Source organism: Budorcas taxicolor, chromosome 13, assembly GCF_023091745.1.
Source record: "Budorcas taxicolor isolate Tak-1 chromosome 13, Takin1.1, whole genome shotgun sequence".
Taxonomy (NCBI): Eukaryota; Metazoa; Chordata; class Mammalia; order Artiodactyla; family Bovidae; genus Budorcas; species Budorcas taxicolor.
The window spans coordinates 65,930,611-65,951,568 of NC_068922.1; the positions used below are offsets into that span (position 1 = coordinate 65,930,611).

Here is a 20,958-nt window from a genome sequence, read left to right on the forward strand (position 1 = left end):
TAGAAAAGCAGTCCAACTAACTTCTGTCTCCTCCCGATAAAAAGGAAAAATCAGTGATTTGGTTCACAATTTTCTCTCTTCCCACACATCTACACGTCAAACAGTTTAAGGCAATAGCTTTGGCTTTCTGATTTAGTAGACACAGAACCATCTTTTACAAACCCACTAGAAGATGAATAGAAGTGTTATGACTGCTTAATTTGAGGCATTAGTGTGTAACAGACATGTCATCTATTTTCAAAACATGTTTATAAGGTATAAAAATTACCTCTGGCAATAATTTGACAACTCTGTATTTCTGAGGTAACTGGGGAAATAGTTATGGTTTAATAAAAATCTCTTCTTAATTCTGGGGGTTATGAAAGCAGCTCTGACTTGCAGCCTTAGCAAACAAGTGGGAAGTTCTATTGTAGCCCATTACTCCTTAACAGAAGTCTACCTTTATGTCTTATTTCTAAGAAAACCAATGTAGTCCTTGAAGCTAACTAGGAATGTTCAGAGCTGACATTTCAAGGGGGAAAATGCATGTTACAACCACCAAGTTAGCTGCAAACCCCTTGAAATGATTCTTTGCCTAGCACAGTACTGGAAAAGCTGCAGTAGACATTCAATAAAAATTTAGTAAGTATACAAATTAATAAACTGTCTTTTCCCCACTAGAGTCAAGGCTCAATATTATTGTTTTCTAAGGATTTTCTATTATTTGATTCTCTTGCATGAACCCCTACAAGAAAATAACTTTTTCTTCTAATTATAAAAATAATATATTACCTGAATGCTCACATCAGTGCTATTCATAAAAGCCAACAGGTAGAAATAACACAAACGCCCATCAGCTAAATTCCTACTTTCTCTTTTGTACTAGGAGTTGAACTTAATCTCACTTCACTGCAAAATCCCACTGCCGTTTAATAGGGAAGAACCTTTATTGCAGGTTAGTCACTAAAGAGATGTTGCCTATAAGCTTAAATTATCCATAATGGCCCATCTCTGGGAACCCTGCCTCTCAGGTAATGCATATTAAGCTCAAAAACCTTTGCTCAGGGCTTCCTAGGTGGCTCAGTATTGAAAGAATCCGCCTGCCAATGAAGGAGACATAAGAGAGGCTGGTTTTGATTCCTGGGTCAGGAATATCCCCTGTAGGAGGAAATGGCAACCACTCCAGTATTCTTGCCTGGATAATCCCATGGACAGAGGAGTCTGGAGAGCTACAGTCCACAGGGTCACAAAGAGTTGGACCCAAGTATTATATAGCCATAAATAGTAATGAAGTGCTGACACATGGTACAACACATATATACCTGAAAACATGCCTGAAAAAGAACCAGTCACAAAGGTCACATATTATATAGTTCCATTTACATGAAATGTCTAGAACAGGCAAATCCATAGAGACATAGATTAGTAGTTGCAGGGTCTTGGTAGAGGGGCAAATAAAGTGTGATTACTACTGGATACAGGAATTCTTTTGGGAGTGATAAAAACGTTCTGTAATTAGATGGCATGTATACAATGGCATATATACAACTATGGTTGTATAGTCTTGTGAATTTACTAAAAACCACTGAATTGCATACTTTAAAAGGGTGAATTTTATGGTATGTGAATTATATTTCAGGTTTTAAAAGCTCACTGAAAAATTCAAACAACACCAAAAACTATAATGAAAAAGTTAACATTTAAAATCCCACCACTGAGAGAGAATCATTTTAGTGACCATTCTTCATGATCTTAGTTCTGAGATCTCTAGCTAGGCTGCAAACACACAGTGTTAGTCATTCAGTCATGTCTAAGTCTTTGCAACCCGATGGACTATAGCCTGCCAGGCTCCTCTGTCCATGTGTCCATGGAATTCTCCAGGTAACACACACACATATAACATAAATATATAAATTATAGTCAAATACATACACACATGCTACACACAAACTTCATGCTTTGTACAGTTAAAGTATGCATGAATTTCAGTTACCACAACATAGTTAAATTAACAAAAGTCTTAACAAAAAGGTTCAAATTTCAAATTTCTGTTGCCATGGTATAGTAACTGTAATTGCATAAACTACAAACTTTTCCCACAAGTCATTATATAAATAATAGATGTGCATCATGATTGGTGACCAATCCTGTCACTTCTTTCAAAGTCTGTCAATGATTGGTCAGGGCAAATCTGCTGTTCAACTCAATGTAGGCCACAAAGCATACAGTTACGTTGCCTCCTCCTTTCCCAGCGATAAATCCACATTTTACAAAAATAAATGAAAGAGGGAAGTGTCCAAAAAAAAAAAAGTGCAACAAAGAAATGAAGAGTAATAATGCTGAAAGTGAAATTAAAATTGTCCATGAAATTATAGAATAGTGGCTCAAAGGGTAAAGCAGCTGCCTGCAATGCGGGAGACCCGGGTTCGATCCCTGGGTCGGGAAGATCCTCTGGAAAAGGAAATGGCAACCCACTCCAGTACTCTTGCCTGGAAAATCCCATGGACAGAGAAGCCTGATACGGCTTCCATGGGGTCCATGGGGTCACAAAGAGTCGGACACGACTGAACGACTTCACTTCACTTCACTTCAAGAATGTTGACACTGCTGCTGTTCAAGAGATTAGATATACAGCCAGAAGAACTGTGTGAAGATGAGACTTATTAATATAAATGCAAAGTTGTTATGATGAACAGCATGAAGACATCCAACAGGAAGTTACAATGGCAAAAAACTTCACTTTAAAGGAACTCGGAAAAAAATCTCGCAACACTGAAAAAGCAAAGGATACAAGTGTTGAAAGCTGTTCCTTTAATATGAAAGGAACATGAAAATTCACCAAGGCACAGGAAAGAAGCTCACTCACTATCGCAAGTTATATAAGAAGAAAGTGGCAAGCATCATTTAAATGATTCTTTATTAAGTTTTTAAAAAACAAAACACTTCCATTCTCAATGTTTTCAAAGTTTTTAATCATAGTATATATTAAGCTGGAGAAGGAAATGGCAACCCACTCCAGTATTCTTGCCTGAAGAATCCCATGGAGCCTGGCATGCTACAGTCCATGGGGTCGCAAGAGTCAGACACGACTTAGCAACTAAACCAACCATATATTAAGTATTTTTTTTTTAACTATTTTTTCATTTCTTTAATGAATACTAATAATTGACAGTAAGGAAGTTTTTAGTTTCGGCAATTTTTTAAAGGTCATTAAACAGTCCTGATTATTCCTATAGTTTAGTGAAGATTGTTTTGTATGTACAGCTTGCGTATTTTTGTGAACTTGCACTACATGCGAAGCAAGATACACACACACACAGAATTATAGTTCAAAAATGGTTCTTGAGCTACCTTACTAAGTAACCTGAATATTTATTCATCTGAAGTTTCTTCAGGGATATTCTGTGGTCAGAAGAGTTCAACTGATTTTTAAAAATTAAAGAGTTATATAGTCCAGAAGATAAACACATCAGTTTGGTACATCACAAGAGAAAATAAAGAAGAATGCACTAAAATTTTCCTATAGTAAGGCTCAAAAGAACTATTTTAAGAGTACAGATAAGTAATTCATTAAATGAACTTAAGTATCCCAACAAGTTCTTTGTTCTGTTTTAGACGTTTATTTTTCTATAAAGTCACACATAGAGAAAGAATATAACTTCTGTCACAACGGCAAAGGTGAGTACTTAGTTTAAGTAGTTTTCCATTAGCATTGAGGAAAAGTTGCCTGTATTTATAAAAAGGCCAAAATATGATTTTTACAATAATTGATACTGCAATTAAAAAATATTATATTCAGAATCAGAGTGGAAACCTTATTACTTTAATATAAAAAAGTATATAATTAGCTACAAAGGGTATTGGCATAAACATTATTCCCCTTTCAAATCTTGATTTAAAAAAATGGTTTCTTAATAACATATTAGGGCAAAACTTGAAATTTTCTCTAACAAAAAAAGTCTTTGTTATTTTTTCTTTGTTTACCAATGGTTAACCTACCCTTTCGAAGACTCCCACTGTCAGTCCGAACTTCTTTGACCCTTGGATGCATCAGAGGAGACACTGGCATCATGGGAAGATGCCCCTGTACATTTCCTCCACTTCCTGTTTCAAAATTGTTTGGGAATATAACCTGGAGAAAACAAAACCCCTCTGCTTTACATACAGATAAACCCACTGATCAAAACATAACAGAAAAGGTAAGAAAAAGTCTTAACTTTTTTACTGTTTTCCCTTTCTTTCTCTCAACACAAAATATACCAACTTGTATAAAGTGCTCAATAGTTAATATTAAGTTATGTAAAGAGTTCATCTTACTTAACTTTATATCTATTTAAGATTACTGACCACTGGAAGTAAACCTATGAGGTGGGCACTACTGTTCTTCACTTAGGGACTGAAAAAATTGAGGCTCAAAATGTGAAATTTGCCTAAGGACAAACTACTGCTAGGTATTAGAGAAATGGCTTCAACTCAAATCCTTTTCCTTCAAGGTCATAGTTTTTTTCATTTCCCAATGGATCCTATAATGGAAAAATTGATGAATACTGAAGACTGTCCAATTAACCACAGTCTGCTATAAAGACAACAGAAGCATGGAAGAGAGTATTTAAGAAATCATTTTCTTTTCAATTCTTCCTAGATTTAAATAGTTCTTTCAGTAGTTTGAGATTAGAGAAAAATTCAAGATGGTTGATTGAAGTAAAAGTAGACAGAAAAAAGCAAAGAAGGATATAGACAGGAGTCAAAAAATAACACAGAGATGGAGGGAGAAAACTCAATTTCTCATGATACTTAACTGTTAAATGTGCAATTTGAGTGTATTAGGCAGAAGCTTTTGACCTTTTTATTCTAAATATTACTAATGAAAAATGTTTAATTCTTTATTTGAAAAATTTTAAATGATGAGATTAATGATTTCTTAGTTCTGATACCAAAAGTAAGAACAGATAAATTGGACATCATTAAAATTAAAATCTTCTGTTTTTTAAAGGACATCATCAGGAAAGTAAAAAGACAACCCACAGAAAGGTTTTACCAATCATATACTGGATAAAGGAGTATATCTAAAATATGTAAAGAACTCCTATAACTCAATATTAAAAAGACAACCCAAATAAACAATGGGCAAAGGATCTGAACATATATTTCTCCAAAGACGATATACAAATGGCCGATAAGCACTTGAATCAATGTTGAACATCATCAGCCATCAGGGAATGCAAATAAAACCACAATGAGGTAATAATTCATGCCTACTAAGATTGTTAGAAATCAAGAAGACAGATAATAAGCACTGGAGAGGATGTGGAGATATTGGAATCTTTATACACTGATGGTGGGAATGTTAAATGGTGCAGCCACTTTGGAAAACAGTCTGACAGTTCCAGCCATTCTACTCCTAGCCATATACTCAAGAAAAATGAAAACGTATTTCCATACAAATACTTGTCCATGTATGTTCATAGCAGCATTATCCATAGTCAAAACGTGAAAACACCACCAATTCATCCACTGATAAACGAATAAACAAAGTGGGGTGTGTGTGTGTGTATATATATATATTTTTTCATGCAATGGAATATTATTAAGCCATAAAAAGGAATGAAGTGCTGATACATATAACAACATGGATGAACCTTGAAAATCACTATATTAATAAAAGAAGCCAGTTACAAAGGACCACATATTATATGATTTGCATGAAACGTCCTGAATAGGGAAATCAATAGAGATAGAAGATAGATTACTGGTTACCTAGAGTTAGGAAGATGACAGGGATGGGTGGGTGGGGTGGGTGCAGTAGCAGGGAAGTGATAAAGTTTTTCTTGTTGAGGTGGTATGTTTCAAAGTTGATTGTGGTAATGACTTCACATATCTATGAATACACTAAAAAACACTGAATTATATACTTATAGGTGAACTATACAGTATGGGATCCTGTCTCAATGAAGAGATTTCATAAAATGATGGGATTATTAGCTTTGCCCTAACTCACTTCTTCACAGGTAGGAACTCTGTTTGCAGAAGCCTGGAGAGCCTCCCACAGCGCAGAATCATGACTCCATGCTAAACTCTCCAAAATCTGTTCTTCGATGCTGTTCAGGTGTTTCACCATGTCTCTGGAAAGTCCCTCCTCTGAGCGGATTACCACTTCAATAACCTGGGGAAGAGAAAACAGAAAAAGTAATATAGTCTCAGGCTTACATGTATGGCTAGCTCTGGTCTTATTAATGACATAGAACCAAGAACATTTTGAACCATAATTCTGCGGCTTATTAATGTATTTTAATTTATAAAGAAGTTTTAAAGCTCTTCAAAATACTTTCACATACATTTCTGGTTTTCTTGTTTTATTCTGTATATGGAAAACTGAAGCAATGATAGGTAAAACTGGTCTAAAGTCCAACAGTAGAAGTCACGTCTTGGGTTTCCAGGCCAGTGCTATTTTGAATTCAATTTCCTTTCTCAGACTATTCTTCCCAACAGCTCAGAAGAAGAAAATGAATAACATATATAAAAGGAACTTTGCCTATATACACTATAGTTACATTTTAATAAGGATGCTTCCCTGGTGGCTTACACGGTAGAGAATCCACCTGCAATGTGGGAGACCTGGGTTCGATCCCTGGGTCGGGAAGATTCTCGGGAGAAGGAAATGGCAACCCACTTCAGTATTCTTGCCTGAGAATTCCGTGGACAGAGGAGCCTGGCGGCTATAGTCCATGGGGTCACAAAGAGTTGGACATGACTGAGCAACTAACTTTCACTTTCAATAAGAATAAACATCTAGAGCAAACTCTGTAAGCATATATACAAAAATATTAACAGTGATTATCATTTATATTAGGATTATAATGTATGATTTTAATATTTACAATTGTATATACTTTTCATTTTTCTTCAGGGAGTATTATTTATGATTAAAAAACAAATGTATTTAACTTCTAGAATGAAAAAAAGGGTATTACAAATAAAAATGAATTTCTATTAGGTGAGGGCAAAAACTAAACTTTTTCCTCAAATAAAACTACATATATTTCCTAATGGAAAATCTGAAATACTCACATAAACATTAAATATAGAAAAGCAATTTTCCCCAGAAAAGTAAAAAGAAGTTAAATTCCACATAGTCAACAATTCAAATGGGTAAGCTTTTCAGTGACCTGCATTTCTACAACATTAGGCTTGCTTGCTTATCTATCTGTATCTATCCATCTACCCCACACAGCATGCAGGATCTTAGTTCTTCGACCAGGGGTAAAACCCATCCCCCCTGCAGTAGAAGCACAGTCTTAACCACTGGACCAGACCCTCAGGGAAGTCCCAAACTAACTTCTCCATAATCAGCAGTTTGAAAGTAACACAGGTGCCAAAATATTAACTAAACCATGCCAACAAGTATAATAATAGCATCAATCTTAAATTCAGAAATCAGGTAATACTAAGTGTTACTGTAGCTTGTGCCCTCTGTGGTTTAGAAGAAAAAGGTTTCAGCAGAAAAAAAGGGGAAGTAAGATTTATCCACAATGAATTAGCTCCAATTTGGGGAAGGAGTGTGATTAATTTTAGATTTTTCTTTCTTCTGGGAGAAAGTTTCTCTTCTTCATCATGCCTCTATTTAACAGGATTATGATTTTTCATTCATAATACAGAAAACTCAAAATTAAGTACTTAGTTCCTGGCCATACTTGCAATTCAGTGATGTTTGAAGCTGTGAGATTGGCTTAGTTTATTGTTAGTCTCTCTCCCTCTCCTCTTTGTCCTTGATTTCACCCCAAAAGCAGTATGTTTTCAGAATACTTCTGGAAATATTATCCAGACATCACTACAGTTCACTTCTTCATCACTGATACAAACAGAATGTTTATGTGAGGCAAAGCATTAACAAAACTTTGTTCTCATCTCACCTTATAAAAATAAAATGGTCGCAGATTAAGAACCTCAATAATCCAGGGAAAAGTACGAGGTGAGCTGTAGGCAAAGAGCACAATTTCCAAACAACAGGCCATCAAGGAGTGATGAAATATATCTTGCTCTAAAAGAACCTTGGGGAAGAGAAAGACCACAATTTAATAAATTTCTCAGGATTTTAGCCTCTGCCATTATATAAAGAGGATGACAGAAAAAAGAAAAAATAACTTAGAAAAGTTATAAATCATATTATTACTTATCTAAGAGCATATTACATTAAACTCGATTAATACAGATAAAACTTCAAGTTCTTAAACTGATAAAGAGTTTTCTTGTAAGATATAATCTTGGTCAGTGGTAGATGTTAAATGTAAATGAGGCATAAACAACAATCTACTTTGAAATTGGAGCAAATAATAATTAATATTCCCACGAAGAGACAAGCGTAAGAATTGGCTCCTTTATTTAAATGAGTTTTGTGTCACCTGTTTTCTTGACATGAGGGCAGTATTTATTAATCAAACATTAAAATCAAAGGTATAGTAGTATATCACAGCTAAGACTTTTTGGAAGTTCAGAGAAAGAAACATTTTACTAAGAAGATAAAGTCCTGTTTTACCACTGAGTTTAAAATTTAACATAAGTTTTCAGTTTTATAAATAGTATTTTTGTCATCCTTCTTAAAAATACCACTCCAAATCAACAAAGAGAATAAGAAATAGAAAATAACTAGGATAAAACAAGGAGTTACCTATAACCACAAACTGTATATGTAAACTGAAGATGAATGAAAGAATGACAAATTACCCAGCAGAAAGCAGGATGGTCAAACATAAGGGCCTGACTAGAGAAACTTAAGTGAATTTGCTCCATACAACCTGAGAAAAACACAGCAACTGAAGGCACAGGCAGAATAGAAAGTAGAGGTTATTAGGCACTGGCTGACATGGATGGGTGATTTGCAAGTTTATAGATGTAACAGAACTCTTCAGGTTCCCATACAACATCCACTCTAAGGAATCAGATGACAGGCCTCTAGTCTAGAGAATTAGTCTCTACAAAAACTGAACTAGAGAGAATCAAAGCTCAGAACACCAGGTATCGAAGAGACTGTGGTTTTAGGTGAAAGCCTGCAGACTGAATTTGAGACCAACTTTCCCTTCTGTGCTCTGCTCCATAACACCAATAGCCAGGCAAGAGATTAGCAGATACTTCTCTAGACAAGTCAAAATACTCCAGATAAGTTTTAAAGACACCAACAGTTGAGGGTCCCTATATTACATGATCACTCGAGGCTTCTGGACTTTTATTCTCAGTCTTGCACACAGAGTTTTGACCCAAACTGTTTTATCAACATAAGGGTTTATTAATGTCTCATTTTTAGTGACTCATTCAAAAAGCAGACATTTGAAGAATGCCTCCAATTGAAAGACAAGGGTATAATCTAACATTTGAGGAATAATCCAACATTCAAGGAAAGACTCCCATACTGAGATTCCAGAAAGTAAAAACAGGTCACGTACTAATACAAAGAATTAAAATGCCCCTGGACTTCTAATTAGCAATCCTGGGATCTAGAAGATAATGGAGCAATGCCTTCAAAATCAGAAAAGAAAATGATTGTCAATCTAGAATCCTATATACAGACAACTATTAATCAAGTATGAGTTTAAAATAAAACATTCATGCAGTTTTAAAAAAGAAATTTAAAGCAAGGTAAGGTTTCCACACTTAAGCCAATAAAATGTTTATAACAGTGGATTGTGAAATTATGTATGTATAGTGTAATACCTAGAGTAACCACTAAAAAAAATTTAATACAAAGGTATACACTCTAAAAATGCTCAAAGTAATCCATGGGACGGTAAGAAAAAGAAAACAAACAAAAAAACAAAACAGAAAACAAAAAATAAAATAGTAGACTTATGCCCTTAACATAGTAACAATTAAATGTAAGCTAATATCTATTAAAAGAAAGAGCCTGTATAGTATACAGAACAACGTGACTCAACTATACACTGCCTACAAGAAACTAATTTCAAAGGATGATACAGGTAGAATGAAAGTAAAAGAGTAGAAAAAGATATATAGGCATACCAGGTTCTAGACCACTGCAATAAATATGCAATAAAGCAAATACCACAGTAACGTGAGTCACATAAATTATTTGGTTTCCCAATGCATATAAAAGCTATGTTTACACTATACCATAGTCTATTAAGTGTACAACAGCATCATGTCTAAAAAAAAATTTTTTAATACTTATTACTAAAAAATGTTATCACCTGAGGCTTCAATGAATTATAATCTTCTTGCAATAAAACATCAAAGATCACTAATCACAGATCACCATAATAAATACAATAATAATGAAAAAGTTTGCAATACTGTAAGACTCTGATGCTGGGAGGGATTGGGGGCAGGAGGAGAAGGGGACGACAGAGGATGAGATGGCTGGATGGCATCACTGACTCGATGGACCTGAGTCTGAGTGAACTCCGGGAGTTGGTGATGGACAGAGAGGCCTGGTGTGCTGCGATTCATGGGGTTGCAGAGTCGGACACGACTGAGCAACTGAACTGAACTGAACTGAAGAATTAGCAAAATGTGACACAGAGAAATGAAGTGAGAAAATGCTATTAGAAAAAGAGCACCAACAAGCTTGACACAGTGTTGTTGCAAACTTTTATTAAAAACTCACTGTCTGTGAAGCACAAAAAAAGTGAAGCACAATAAAACTACATACGCTTGCATCATACAAACATTAACCAAAACAAAGCAGGAGTGGCTATATATAAACATCAGCCAGATGCTTTCAGAACAAAGACAATTACCAGACTCAGAGAGGGATATTCTGTCATAATAAAATGATTAATTCACCAAGAAGACAGTAACCTCAATGTCTACGCATCAAACAGCAGAGATTCAAAATATATGAATTAAAAAAAATCTAACAGAACTGGAAGGAGAAATAGATAAATTTAGTTTCATTTGGAAACTTCAATATCCTTATCTCCTCTCACTAACTGACAGAACTAGACCAAGAATTAGCAAGGATATAGAAGAATTTAACAATACCATTAACCAAAAAGACAGAACTGACATTTATAGAACACTTCACCCAAATACAGCACACATTCTGTTTAAGAGCCCAGAACATTCACCAAGATAAACCATTCCTGCATCATAAAATAAACCTCAACAAATATAAACAAAATGAACTCACAGAGTATTATAAAAGTATAGATACGGAAAACAAATTAGTGGCTAAAGCGAGCGAGTGTCACTTAAAAAGGGGCAACATGAGGGAGATCTTTATGATGACAGACCAATTTTGTATCTTTATTTCGGTGGTGGTTACCTCATCTACACATGTGATACAGTGGTAAAGGGAGCAACATACATTGTTCCAGTGTCAATTTCCTGGTCTTGATATCATACTATATAAAATGTAACCACTGGGGACAAATGAATACATGAGATCCTTTGTACTACTTTTGCAACTTTCTGTGAATTTATAATTATTTCAAAATAAAAAGCTGAAAATTTATTTCTTTCTTAGGAGGTTATGGGAGCCTATGCTCCATCAAATATCAGTAAATCGTGAAAAATAAAAACATGGAATCCAGTAAAAATGGGGAACCAACACAGAAGAAAGCTTCCAGGGTGCAAACACAAAGAAATTTTAACAGTTAAAGCAGCACCCCCAAACATCAACTTGTTCTTACTGGAAATTAAGGTAAGAAGACTCCAAAAGTGACAAAGAGAGTGGAGGAGGAGGAAACAAAGATCATATGCTAGGATTGACTTTTTAGAAAAATTTCTTTACTGAACTATTGGAGAGAGGGATCCAACTTAATCAAACGTCCAAAGAAAATGGAGCAATTAAAAAAAAAAAGCTGCTAACATTTTATTCCTTAAAAATCCCTGAGAGGTATGGCCACATATTTATCACTTGGATTAATAGTTGCAGGGGGTGGGGAGGTTTCAACATTAGTTAACTAGGAATGAAGGACAAACAACAGATCTGAAGGGGAAAGATGATGACGGCGTACCAAAAACAAATTTTACATGTTCCACATTTCCGCCAAGAGGTGGCTAGTACTGGGTGTGCCAAAGACAATGGAGGCCAATTATTATGTCATTATGGCTAAGTGTGCCATTAACTGCTCACCATGAACCACCTACAATGAACTACAGAGCCTCTCAACACAGCTTCCAGGCTTAGGATTTATGGAACTTGCCAGCGGCTGGTAGAGTGAATTTACTTACTGACATGTCCATTCCATGAAGTCTTCGTGTTTCCTGTACCATTACAGTCTCTAGTATTTTATAATACAAAATTTCTGCAAGCTTTAGTCTGTTTACAGCAAAGTCTATGAGGGAAATAAAAAGAAAACATGCTAAAATGAAATGTACCTGTTAATAACTAAAGAACAAAATTTACATAAACTTAAATCTGATATATTAAAAACTACAGGGAAGGAAAAACTTGGATTTCTATTTTTCTTGGGACAGTCTACTTTCAATGCTGTATCAATTTCAGTTTTATCTCCTTACCTATGTGAGATCCTGGCTGTTCATCTGTTGACTGAGTATAGTGTTGACAGAAAGTCTCTCCTATTCCTTTCACTATTTTCATAATATTTTCCATAGGATTACGCATACAAGACCTATAAAACACAAAAGGAACCTAATGACCAGGAAAAAAAAACCAGACTACTAACATGTCTTCTTTCAAGAATTAGGATTTTAGTGACCAAAGTCCTACTTTAAGTTGTAAACCTGGATATATAAACATAGGATATTTCAAACTAGTCTACAGCCTTTAAATATAATTATTTGGCATAGTTTTAGAATTTCAACATTAGTGGAGTCTATGTCTTCTATATTATGCTTTTATTTATATGAAATTCTAGAAAGGCAAAACTATAAGGACAGAAAACTATCAGTGGTTTCCAAAAGCTGGGGATGGTGTAGGGATTGAATATAAAGGGGCATAAATTTGGGGGGACTGTTCTATGTCTTAATCATCATGGTGACGATACAACTGTATGCATTTGTCAAATCTCATGCAACTGTACAGTAAAAAAGATGACTCTCATATATAAATTATACTTCAAGTGAAGTGAAGGGAAAGTCGCTCAGTCATGTCTGACTCTTTGACACCCCATGGACTATAGTCCATAGAATTCTCCAGGCCAGAATACTGGAGTGGGTAGCCTTTCCCTTCTCCAGGGGATCTTCCCAACCCAGGGATCAAACCCAGATCTCTCGCACTGCAGGCAGATTCTTTACCAGCTGAGCCACAAGGGAAGCCCAACTATACTGGGGTGGGTAGCCTATCCCGTATCTAGCGGATCTTCCCAACCCAGGAATCCAACCGGGGTCTCCTGCATTGCAGGTGGATTTTTTACCAACTGAGCTATACTTCAATAAACCTGATTTAAAAGACCAGATGATGGGCAGTGTTTAGGTATATATTGTGATGTAAAAATAAACTGCATATAATTTTTACCAAAATCAAAAGAATAACACGTTAAAAAAAAAATGTAGCATCAAAAAGGAAGATATCTGGCCAGAAGCAATTAATGCTGGTACTTTTGTATTATTGTATTAACTCTGTTACCACAGAACACAGGTTTTGATTCAGAAACATCAAGTCCAAGTCTATGAGAAAGAACGTGACTTGCCGAAAGCCAAAAAGCACAGGGATCAGAATTCCCAATCCCATACTCAAATGGACCAGCTTCATGTGTAGAAAGGCAGGTAGCATAGGTGGCAAAACACTTTGTTCTTATTGAGTTTCTCTAATGCAAAGCTGTACTTCTTGACTTATATTTTCTTCAAACTAGGCTGCCTTTTTTATTTCATTATGTGGTAAAACAAATAATAAACTCACCCTCTTTTTAACTGTACAGTTTGTTAGCTATGTACACATTACTGTACAGTAGATCTCTAGAACTCTTGTAGGCAATGCTGCAATGAACTTGGGTGTGCAAATATCTCTTTGAGATCCTGTTTTCACCTCTTTGGAAAATATACCCAAAAGTGGGACTGCCAGGTCATAAAAATTCTATTTTTAATTATTTGCGAAATCTCCATATTATTTTCCATACCAGCTACACCATTTACAATTCCAGCAACAGAACACCAGTTCTAATACTCATCAACACTTGTTATTTTCTGTTTTTTTGATGGTGGTCTTTCTAATGGGTATGAGGTGATATTTCACTGTGGTTTTCATTTGCATTTATCTGATGATTAATGACATTGAGAATTTTCTTCTTATGCTTTTTGGCCATTTGTATGTCTTCTTTGGAGAAATGTCAAGTCTTTTGCCCTCTTTTAAAATGAAGTGTTTTTTGCTTTTTTTTTGAGTTGTAGTCCTTTATATATGCTGGCTATTAACTTATCTGATATACAGTTTGCAATTGTTTTCTCCTACTCTAGTATAGGGCTTCCCTGGTGGCCCAGAATGGTAAAGAATCTGTCCTCAAAGTGGGACACCTGGGTTTGATCCCTGGGTCAGATTCCCTAGAGAAGGAAATGGCAACCCACTCCGGTATTCTTGCCTGAAGATTTTCACAGAGGAGCCTGGGGGGCTAGACACGACTAAGAAACTAACATTTTCATTTTTTAATGGAGTAAGGCTTCCCAGGTGGCTCAGTGGTAAAGAATATACCTGTCAATGGAGGAGCCACAGGAGACATGGGTTGGATCCCTAAGTTGGGAAGATCCCCTGGAAAAAGAAACGGTAATCCACTACATTATTCTTGCTGGGATGATCCCATAGACATAGGAGCCTAGCAGGCTACAGTCCTTGGTATCACAAAGAGTCAGACATGATTCAGCATGCAGAAGCAAGCAAGCATTCCAGTATGCTGCCTTTCATCCTATTATTTCCAATGCATACAGAAATATTTAAGTATGAGGTAGTCCCATTTCTCTATTTTTGCTTGTTACCTGAAATTTTGATGTCATATCTAAGAAATAACTGCCAATTTCAATGTTGCAAAGCTTTTCACCAATTTTTTTCTTCTAGCAGTATAGTTTCAGGTCTCATGTTTAGGTTTTTAATCCATTTTTAGTCAACTTCTGTATAAAGCATAAGACAAAATCCTGTCTTCATTTTTTTGCATGGAGATATCTCAAAGAGACCCAAGTGTACTGCAGCATTACTCACAACAGCCAAGATGTAGAAACAACCTACAGGTCCACTGATGAATGAATAAACTGTGTGTGTATATATACATACAAAATATTCTATTATTTATGCAAATAATATATAATAGATAATATTCAATTATTTCTATATATAGAAATATATATAGAAAGGCTGTATATATATTTCTATATATACAGCCTTAAAATCCTGTTATATACTACAACATGGATGAACCTTGAAGATGTTATACTAAGTTAATCCAGCCAAACACAAATGCTACATGATTCCACCTATAATGGTTATCTAAAGTAACTTCTGTACATGTAAATGAGTCTTTTTTCATTCTTCTGCATGTGGATATCCAGTTTTCCCTATAGTGGGGTCTTGGCACCCTTGTCAAAGATCAGTTGATGATATACATGAAGCTGCATTTTGGGATGCCAGTCTATTCCATGTCTAGTCTACATGTCTGTCTTTATAACAATATTTTACTGATTTCATTATTATAGCTTTATAATGTGTTTTTGAAATTAAGATGTGTGAGCCCTCCAGCTTTTTTCTCAAGCTTATTTTAGCTATTAGAAGTTCTTCAAAATTCCTTATGAGTGTTAGATTTTTTTTTCTATAAGAAATGTCATTGGGTTTTGATAGGGATTGTCCTGATTCTGTAGGTTGCTTTGGGCAATGAGGACATTTTAACAATATTACATCTTATAATCCATAGACATGGAATGTCTTTCCATTTATTTATTTCCAGGTTGTCTTTTGCATTCCACATTTTCTTCCTTCCTTCCTTCTCTTGTGCTTTAAAATGTTTGCACAGGGACTTCTCTGGTGGTCCAGTATTTAGAATCTGTCTTGCAGTGTTTGATCCCTAATCAGAGAACTAAGATCCCATATGCCATGGAGCAACTTAAGCCCACACCACAACTAGAGGGTCCATGTACTGCAATGCCTCAAGATCCTACATGTTGCAACTAAGTCCCAACACAGTCAAATAAATAATAAATAAGTATATTGATTTTAAAAAGTTTGCATAGTTGCTTTGCCATTTCTTTTTAACTTGTTCATGTTAAATGGACAGCTCAGTCCAGATCGATTTATTCAAATACTATGAGGGTAGATTAGATGCTATGAGTCTTCCTACTTACACTGCCATCTGTTTATCTTCTGAGCTGTGGTTGAAGCTGGGGATGAATGTCCTGTCCACTTTTCTATAGACTGAGGTTTGGGGACTGTGAGTACAACACAGATGGTGCTAGGTTCAGCTTCTGTTGAGGACCAGGGCTTTGCTTTCTCTTCTGAGATTTAGTTAAATATCCCCATTCCAGGGTCCACTATACCTAGGTCAGGGATACCTTCCAGTTTTAAATCAGGTAGGAACCTCAGAAAATGGAAGGCCCTAAGGATTTTTCATATTTCTGCTGCTATCTTGGTGGTATAGAGGAACTTTCACCTGGGGAGGTTTCTATTTATAGGACTTTTTGCCCGTCTGCCTATTCACTCCATTTGTTTCCCTCCATATCTAGAGTATTAATGAGCATTTTCAAGATCCTGTTAACAAACCCTTTTTCCCCTCACTAATGCTTCTTGGGGGTGGGGCACACTCAGTTCAGTTCAGTCACTCAGTCGTGTCCGACTCTTTGCGACCCCATGAATGGCAGCATGCCAGGCCTCCCTATCCATCACCAACTTCCGGAGTTCACTCAGACTCACGTCCATCGAATCAGTGATGCCATCCAGCCATCTCATCCTCTGTTGTCCCCTTCTCCTCCTGCCCCCAATCCCTCCCAGCATCAGAGTCTTTTCCAATGAGTCAACTCTTCGCATGAGGTGGCCAAAGTACTGGAGTTTCAGTTTTAGCATCATTCCTTCCAAAGAAATCCCAGGGCTGATCTTGAGAATGGATTGGTTGGATCTCCATGGAGTCCAAGGGACTCACAAGAGTCTTCTCCAACACCACAGTTCAAAAGCATCAGTTCTTCGGTGCTCAGCCTTCTTCACAGTCCAACTCTCACATCCATACATGACCACAGGAAAAACCATAGCCTTGACTAGACGGACCTTTGTTGGCAAAGTAATGTCTCTGCTTTTCAATATGCTATCTAGGTTGGTCATAACTTTCCTTCCAAGGAGTAAACGTCTTTTAATTTCATGGCTATAGTCACCATCTGCAGTGATTTTGGAGCCCCCAAAAATAAAGTCTGACACTGTTTCCACTGTTTCCCCATCTATTTCCCATGAAGTGATGCAACCAGATGCCATGATCTTCGTTTTCTGAATGTTGAGCTTTAAGCCAAACTTTTCACTCTCCACTTTCACTTTCATCAAGAGGTCTTTTAGTTCCTGTTCACTTTCTGCCATAAGGGTGGTGTCACCTGCATATCTGAGGTTACTAATATTTCTCTCAGCAATCTTGATTCCAGCTTGTGCTTCTTTCAGCCCAGCGTTTCTCATGATGTACTCTGCATATAAGTTAAATAAGCAGGGTGACAATATACAGCCTTGACGTACTCCTTTTCCTATTTGGAACCAGTCTGTTGTTCCATGTCCAGTTCTAACTGCTGCTTCCTGACCTGCATATAGGTTTCTCAAGAGGCAGGTCAGGTGGTCTGGTATTCCCATCTCTTTCAGAATTTTCCAGTTTACTGTGATCCACACAGTCAAAGGCTCTGGCATAGTCAATAAAGCAGAAATAGATGCTTTCCTGGAACTCTCTTGCTTTTTTGATGGTCCAGTGGATGTTGGCAATTTGATCTCTGGTTCCTCTGCCTTTTCTAAAACCAGCTTGAACACCTGGAAGTTCACGGTTCACGTATTGCTGAAGCCTGGCTTGGAGAATTTTGAGCATTACTTTACCAGTGTGTGAGATGAGTGCAATTGTGCAGTAGTTTGAGCATTCTTTGGCATTGCCTTTCTTTGGGATTGGAATGAAAACTGACCTTTTCCAGTCCTGTGGCCACTGCTGAGTTTTCCAAACTTGCTGGCATATGGAGTGCAGCACTTTCACAGCATCATCTTTCAGGATTTGAAATAGCTCAAGTGGAATTCCATCACCTCCATTAGCTTTGTTTGTAATGATGCTTTCTAAGGCCCACTTGACTTCACATTCCAGGATGTCTGGCTCTAGGTGAGTGATCACACCATCGTGATTATCTGGGTCATGAAGATCTTTTTTGTACAGTTCTTCTGTGTACTCTTGCCACCTCTTGTTAATATCATCTGCTTCTGTTAGGGCCATACCATTTCTGTCGTTTACTGAGCCCATCTTTGCATGAAACGTTCCCTTGGTATCTCTAATTTTCTTGAAGAGATCTCTAGTCTTTCCCATTCTGTTGTTTGCCTCTATTTCTCTGCAGTGATCGCTGAGGAAGGCTTTCTTACCTCTTCTTGCTATTCTTTAGAACTCTGCATTCAAATGGGTATATGTTTCCTTTTCTCCTTTGCTTTTCGCCTCTCTTCTTTTCACAGCTATTTGTAAGTCCTCCTCAGACAGTCATTTTGCTTTTTTGCATTTCTTTTCCATGGGGATGGTCTTGATCCCTGTCTCCTATACAATGTCACGAACCTCTGTCCATAGTTTATCAGGCACTCTATCTATCAGATCTAGTCCCTTAAATCTATTTCTCACTTCCACTGTATAATCATAAGGGGCATACTAGGAGCATTCATTTCCTTTCTTGACCATCACTTTGGAAAATTGTAGCATGAAATAATATCCTTCATTTGGTTGCTGACAGTTTGCTGATTTTTATTATCCTGTTATTTCATTAGGTATCAGGAAATAAGTTTCTCTGGTCTGGCCTCATTTTATCATCTTTACTACAAAAATATGTCTTTTTTTCCAACAACTGCATAAAATTCCATTTCATGGCTATATGATCAATATGTAACCAGTCTTCCATTTGATGGACATTTAAATTGAATCCATTTAAAAAAGAAAACAAAACAGTAATGCATAAATTAGGGGTGTTACCAGAGTGGAATGTTAGAGCTACATAACCATTAAGATACGTTTAATCTTCAAAGTCTATAATAATATGAAGTAAAATTTATATATAATTTTTCATAGTACTTCTACCTGATTTTAGGTCAATATACTTTGTGATTGAAATGGTATAGTAAAACTTGTCAGATGTATATCCATTATCTCCAGAATTCAGAAGTACTGAAAACAGAATGAACTATAGAATCTAATTTAAAATTAGAAGAAACCTTGGGAAAAAATAGTATCGTACTCACTGAAAAATATTTATAAGTTGTTCACTTGGCGCATTTTTTAATCCAGCTACAATACTCTGTAGCCGGCTCACACTTTGGGTGGCTGAAGCAACAGGAGTAATGACTGCTTCTTTTTCTCTTAAATATCGCCGTCCTGTCAGAGGGGTAGAAGGTGCAAATGATGTTTTCTGACAGAAAAGAAAAATATGTGACATTAAAAATCACTAAATTACATGTCTAATTTAGTACAGATACCATCCCCTCTATTCATGTTTAGTAGGTTACTTTTTCTCTCTTTTCTGGTTACCTACCACATTTTTAGCGATATTATGCTAATAACATCCTATCTCTGAATAATACTTTTTCACAGTGCTTTCTCTCTACAATCTCATTTTATCTTCATAAAATTCATTTGAAATATAACATGCACATTTTCATTTTACATGCGAGGAAATAGCTGACAAAAGGTAATGGAAGTGCTGGGACTAAAACTTAGGTTTCTATGAATTTTCTAGCAGACCTTATACTTCAACCCACCTAACACATAAGCAGAGAATTAAGCCTTGGCTATTAACAATCAAATCCAGAGTAATATGACTGATGTTTGAGAAAAGCACATGGTAGGAAGCAAATTTTAAAGCAAGAAAGCAGCAGCTAAAGTGATACAAAGAAAAAAACAGGAAAAAAGTATGTCTTCACATCCAAAGACACACAGTCTACTGAAAATCCAGGCATTCTGGGAAAATATCCAAATATGAAAAATAGCAAGAAATGAGCTAAATACTATATGCTATAGTTTTGAAAATTATTCTTTAAAGTTTTCATGGGAAATATAAATTAGTAGAAGAAATTTAAGATTTAACTTGAAAGATGCTTCTGCTGTTGGGCTTCCGTTGTGGCCCAGCTGTAAAGAATTCACCTGCAATGTAGGAGACCTGGGTGCAACCTCTGGGTTGGGAAGATCCCCTGGAGAAGGGAAAGGCTACCCACTCCAGTATTCTGGCCTAGAGAATTCCATGGACTGTATAGTCCATGGGTTTGCAAAGAGTCAGACACAGCTGAGCATCTTTCACTTTCTTCACTTTTCTGCTGTTAGTAGAAACACACACACACACACACACACAGAAAAAAACCATTCAAGACTGAGGCCAGGCTAGGTTATATTACTTTTTCAAAGTGATGTTGAAGATTACACTCCACATTAGCCTGTGCTGTCAGTTTCCCTAATGGGCCGTCACCAGTGAACTTCCGAGGGGTTCCAATTTCCTCTTCTGCATCTGCTCCCAAAAAGATCCTCTCATCAAAGTCACCAACAGTTAAAACATATTCTTCGTACTCCTTGTTCACTGCTTTGCTGAAAAGAGAATTCTTTTAAGCTCCTAGGATACAACTAAGTTACACAATGGATTTATCTTAAAGATATATTTTGACTCCAGAGCATGGAAAAGCTCATGACTTTCTAGTTTTTATTAACTCTGCCCATCTAACAATATCTGAGGTTTCTATCTGATCATGGACATTCTTCACATTCACATATATGGCAATAAATTATTTTGCAAGGTGACTGAAAAGAATCTGTACTTAATCTGAAAACTAGTTGAACCTAATTAAGGCCTAATCATTGAGGAAACAACTGTGTGTGGCCTTGAAATATAAGCACATTCTAAATTTGCCAA

The 20,958-nt window shown here is 36.3% G+C and overlaps 1 protein-coding gene across 1 annotated transcript in view; it reads right to left on the reverse strand.

Annotated features, from left to right (window-relative positions):
* RBL1 (RB transcriptional corepressor like 1) overlaps positions 1-20,958 on the reverse strand; it is a 59,165-nt gene that overhangs the window by 23,524 nt on the left and 14,683 nt on the right. Inside the window, exons 8-14 of the mRNA XM_052650509.1 lie at positions 20,450-20,636; positions 19,304-19,470; positions 12,454-12,566; positions 12,166-12,269; positions 7,890-8,027; positions 5,978-6,142; positions 3,979-4,111 (exon numbers count right to left, since the gene is read on the reverse strand). Coding sequence (XP_052506469.1) covers positions 3,979-4,111; positions 5,978-6,142; positions 7,890-8,027; positions 12,166-12,269; positions 12,454-12,566; positions 19,304-19,470; positions 20,450-20,636 — 1,007 coding nt within the window. The remainder of the gene's footprint in view (positions 1-3,978; positions 4,112-5,977; positions 6,143-7,889; positions 8,028-12,165; positions 12,270-12,453; positions 12,567-19,303; positions 19,471-20,449; positions 20,637-20,958) is intronic.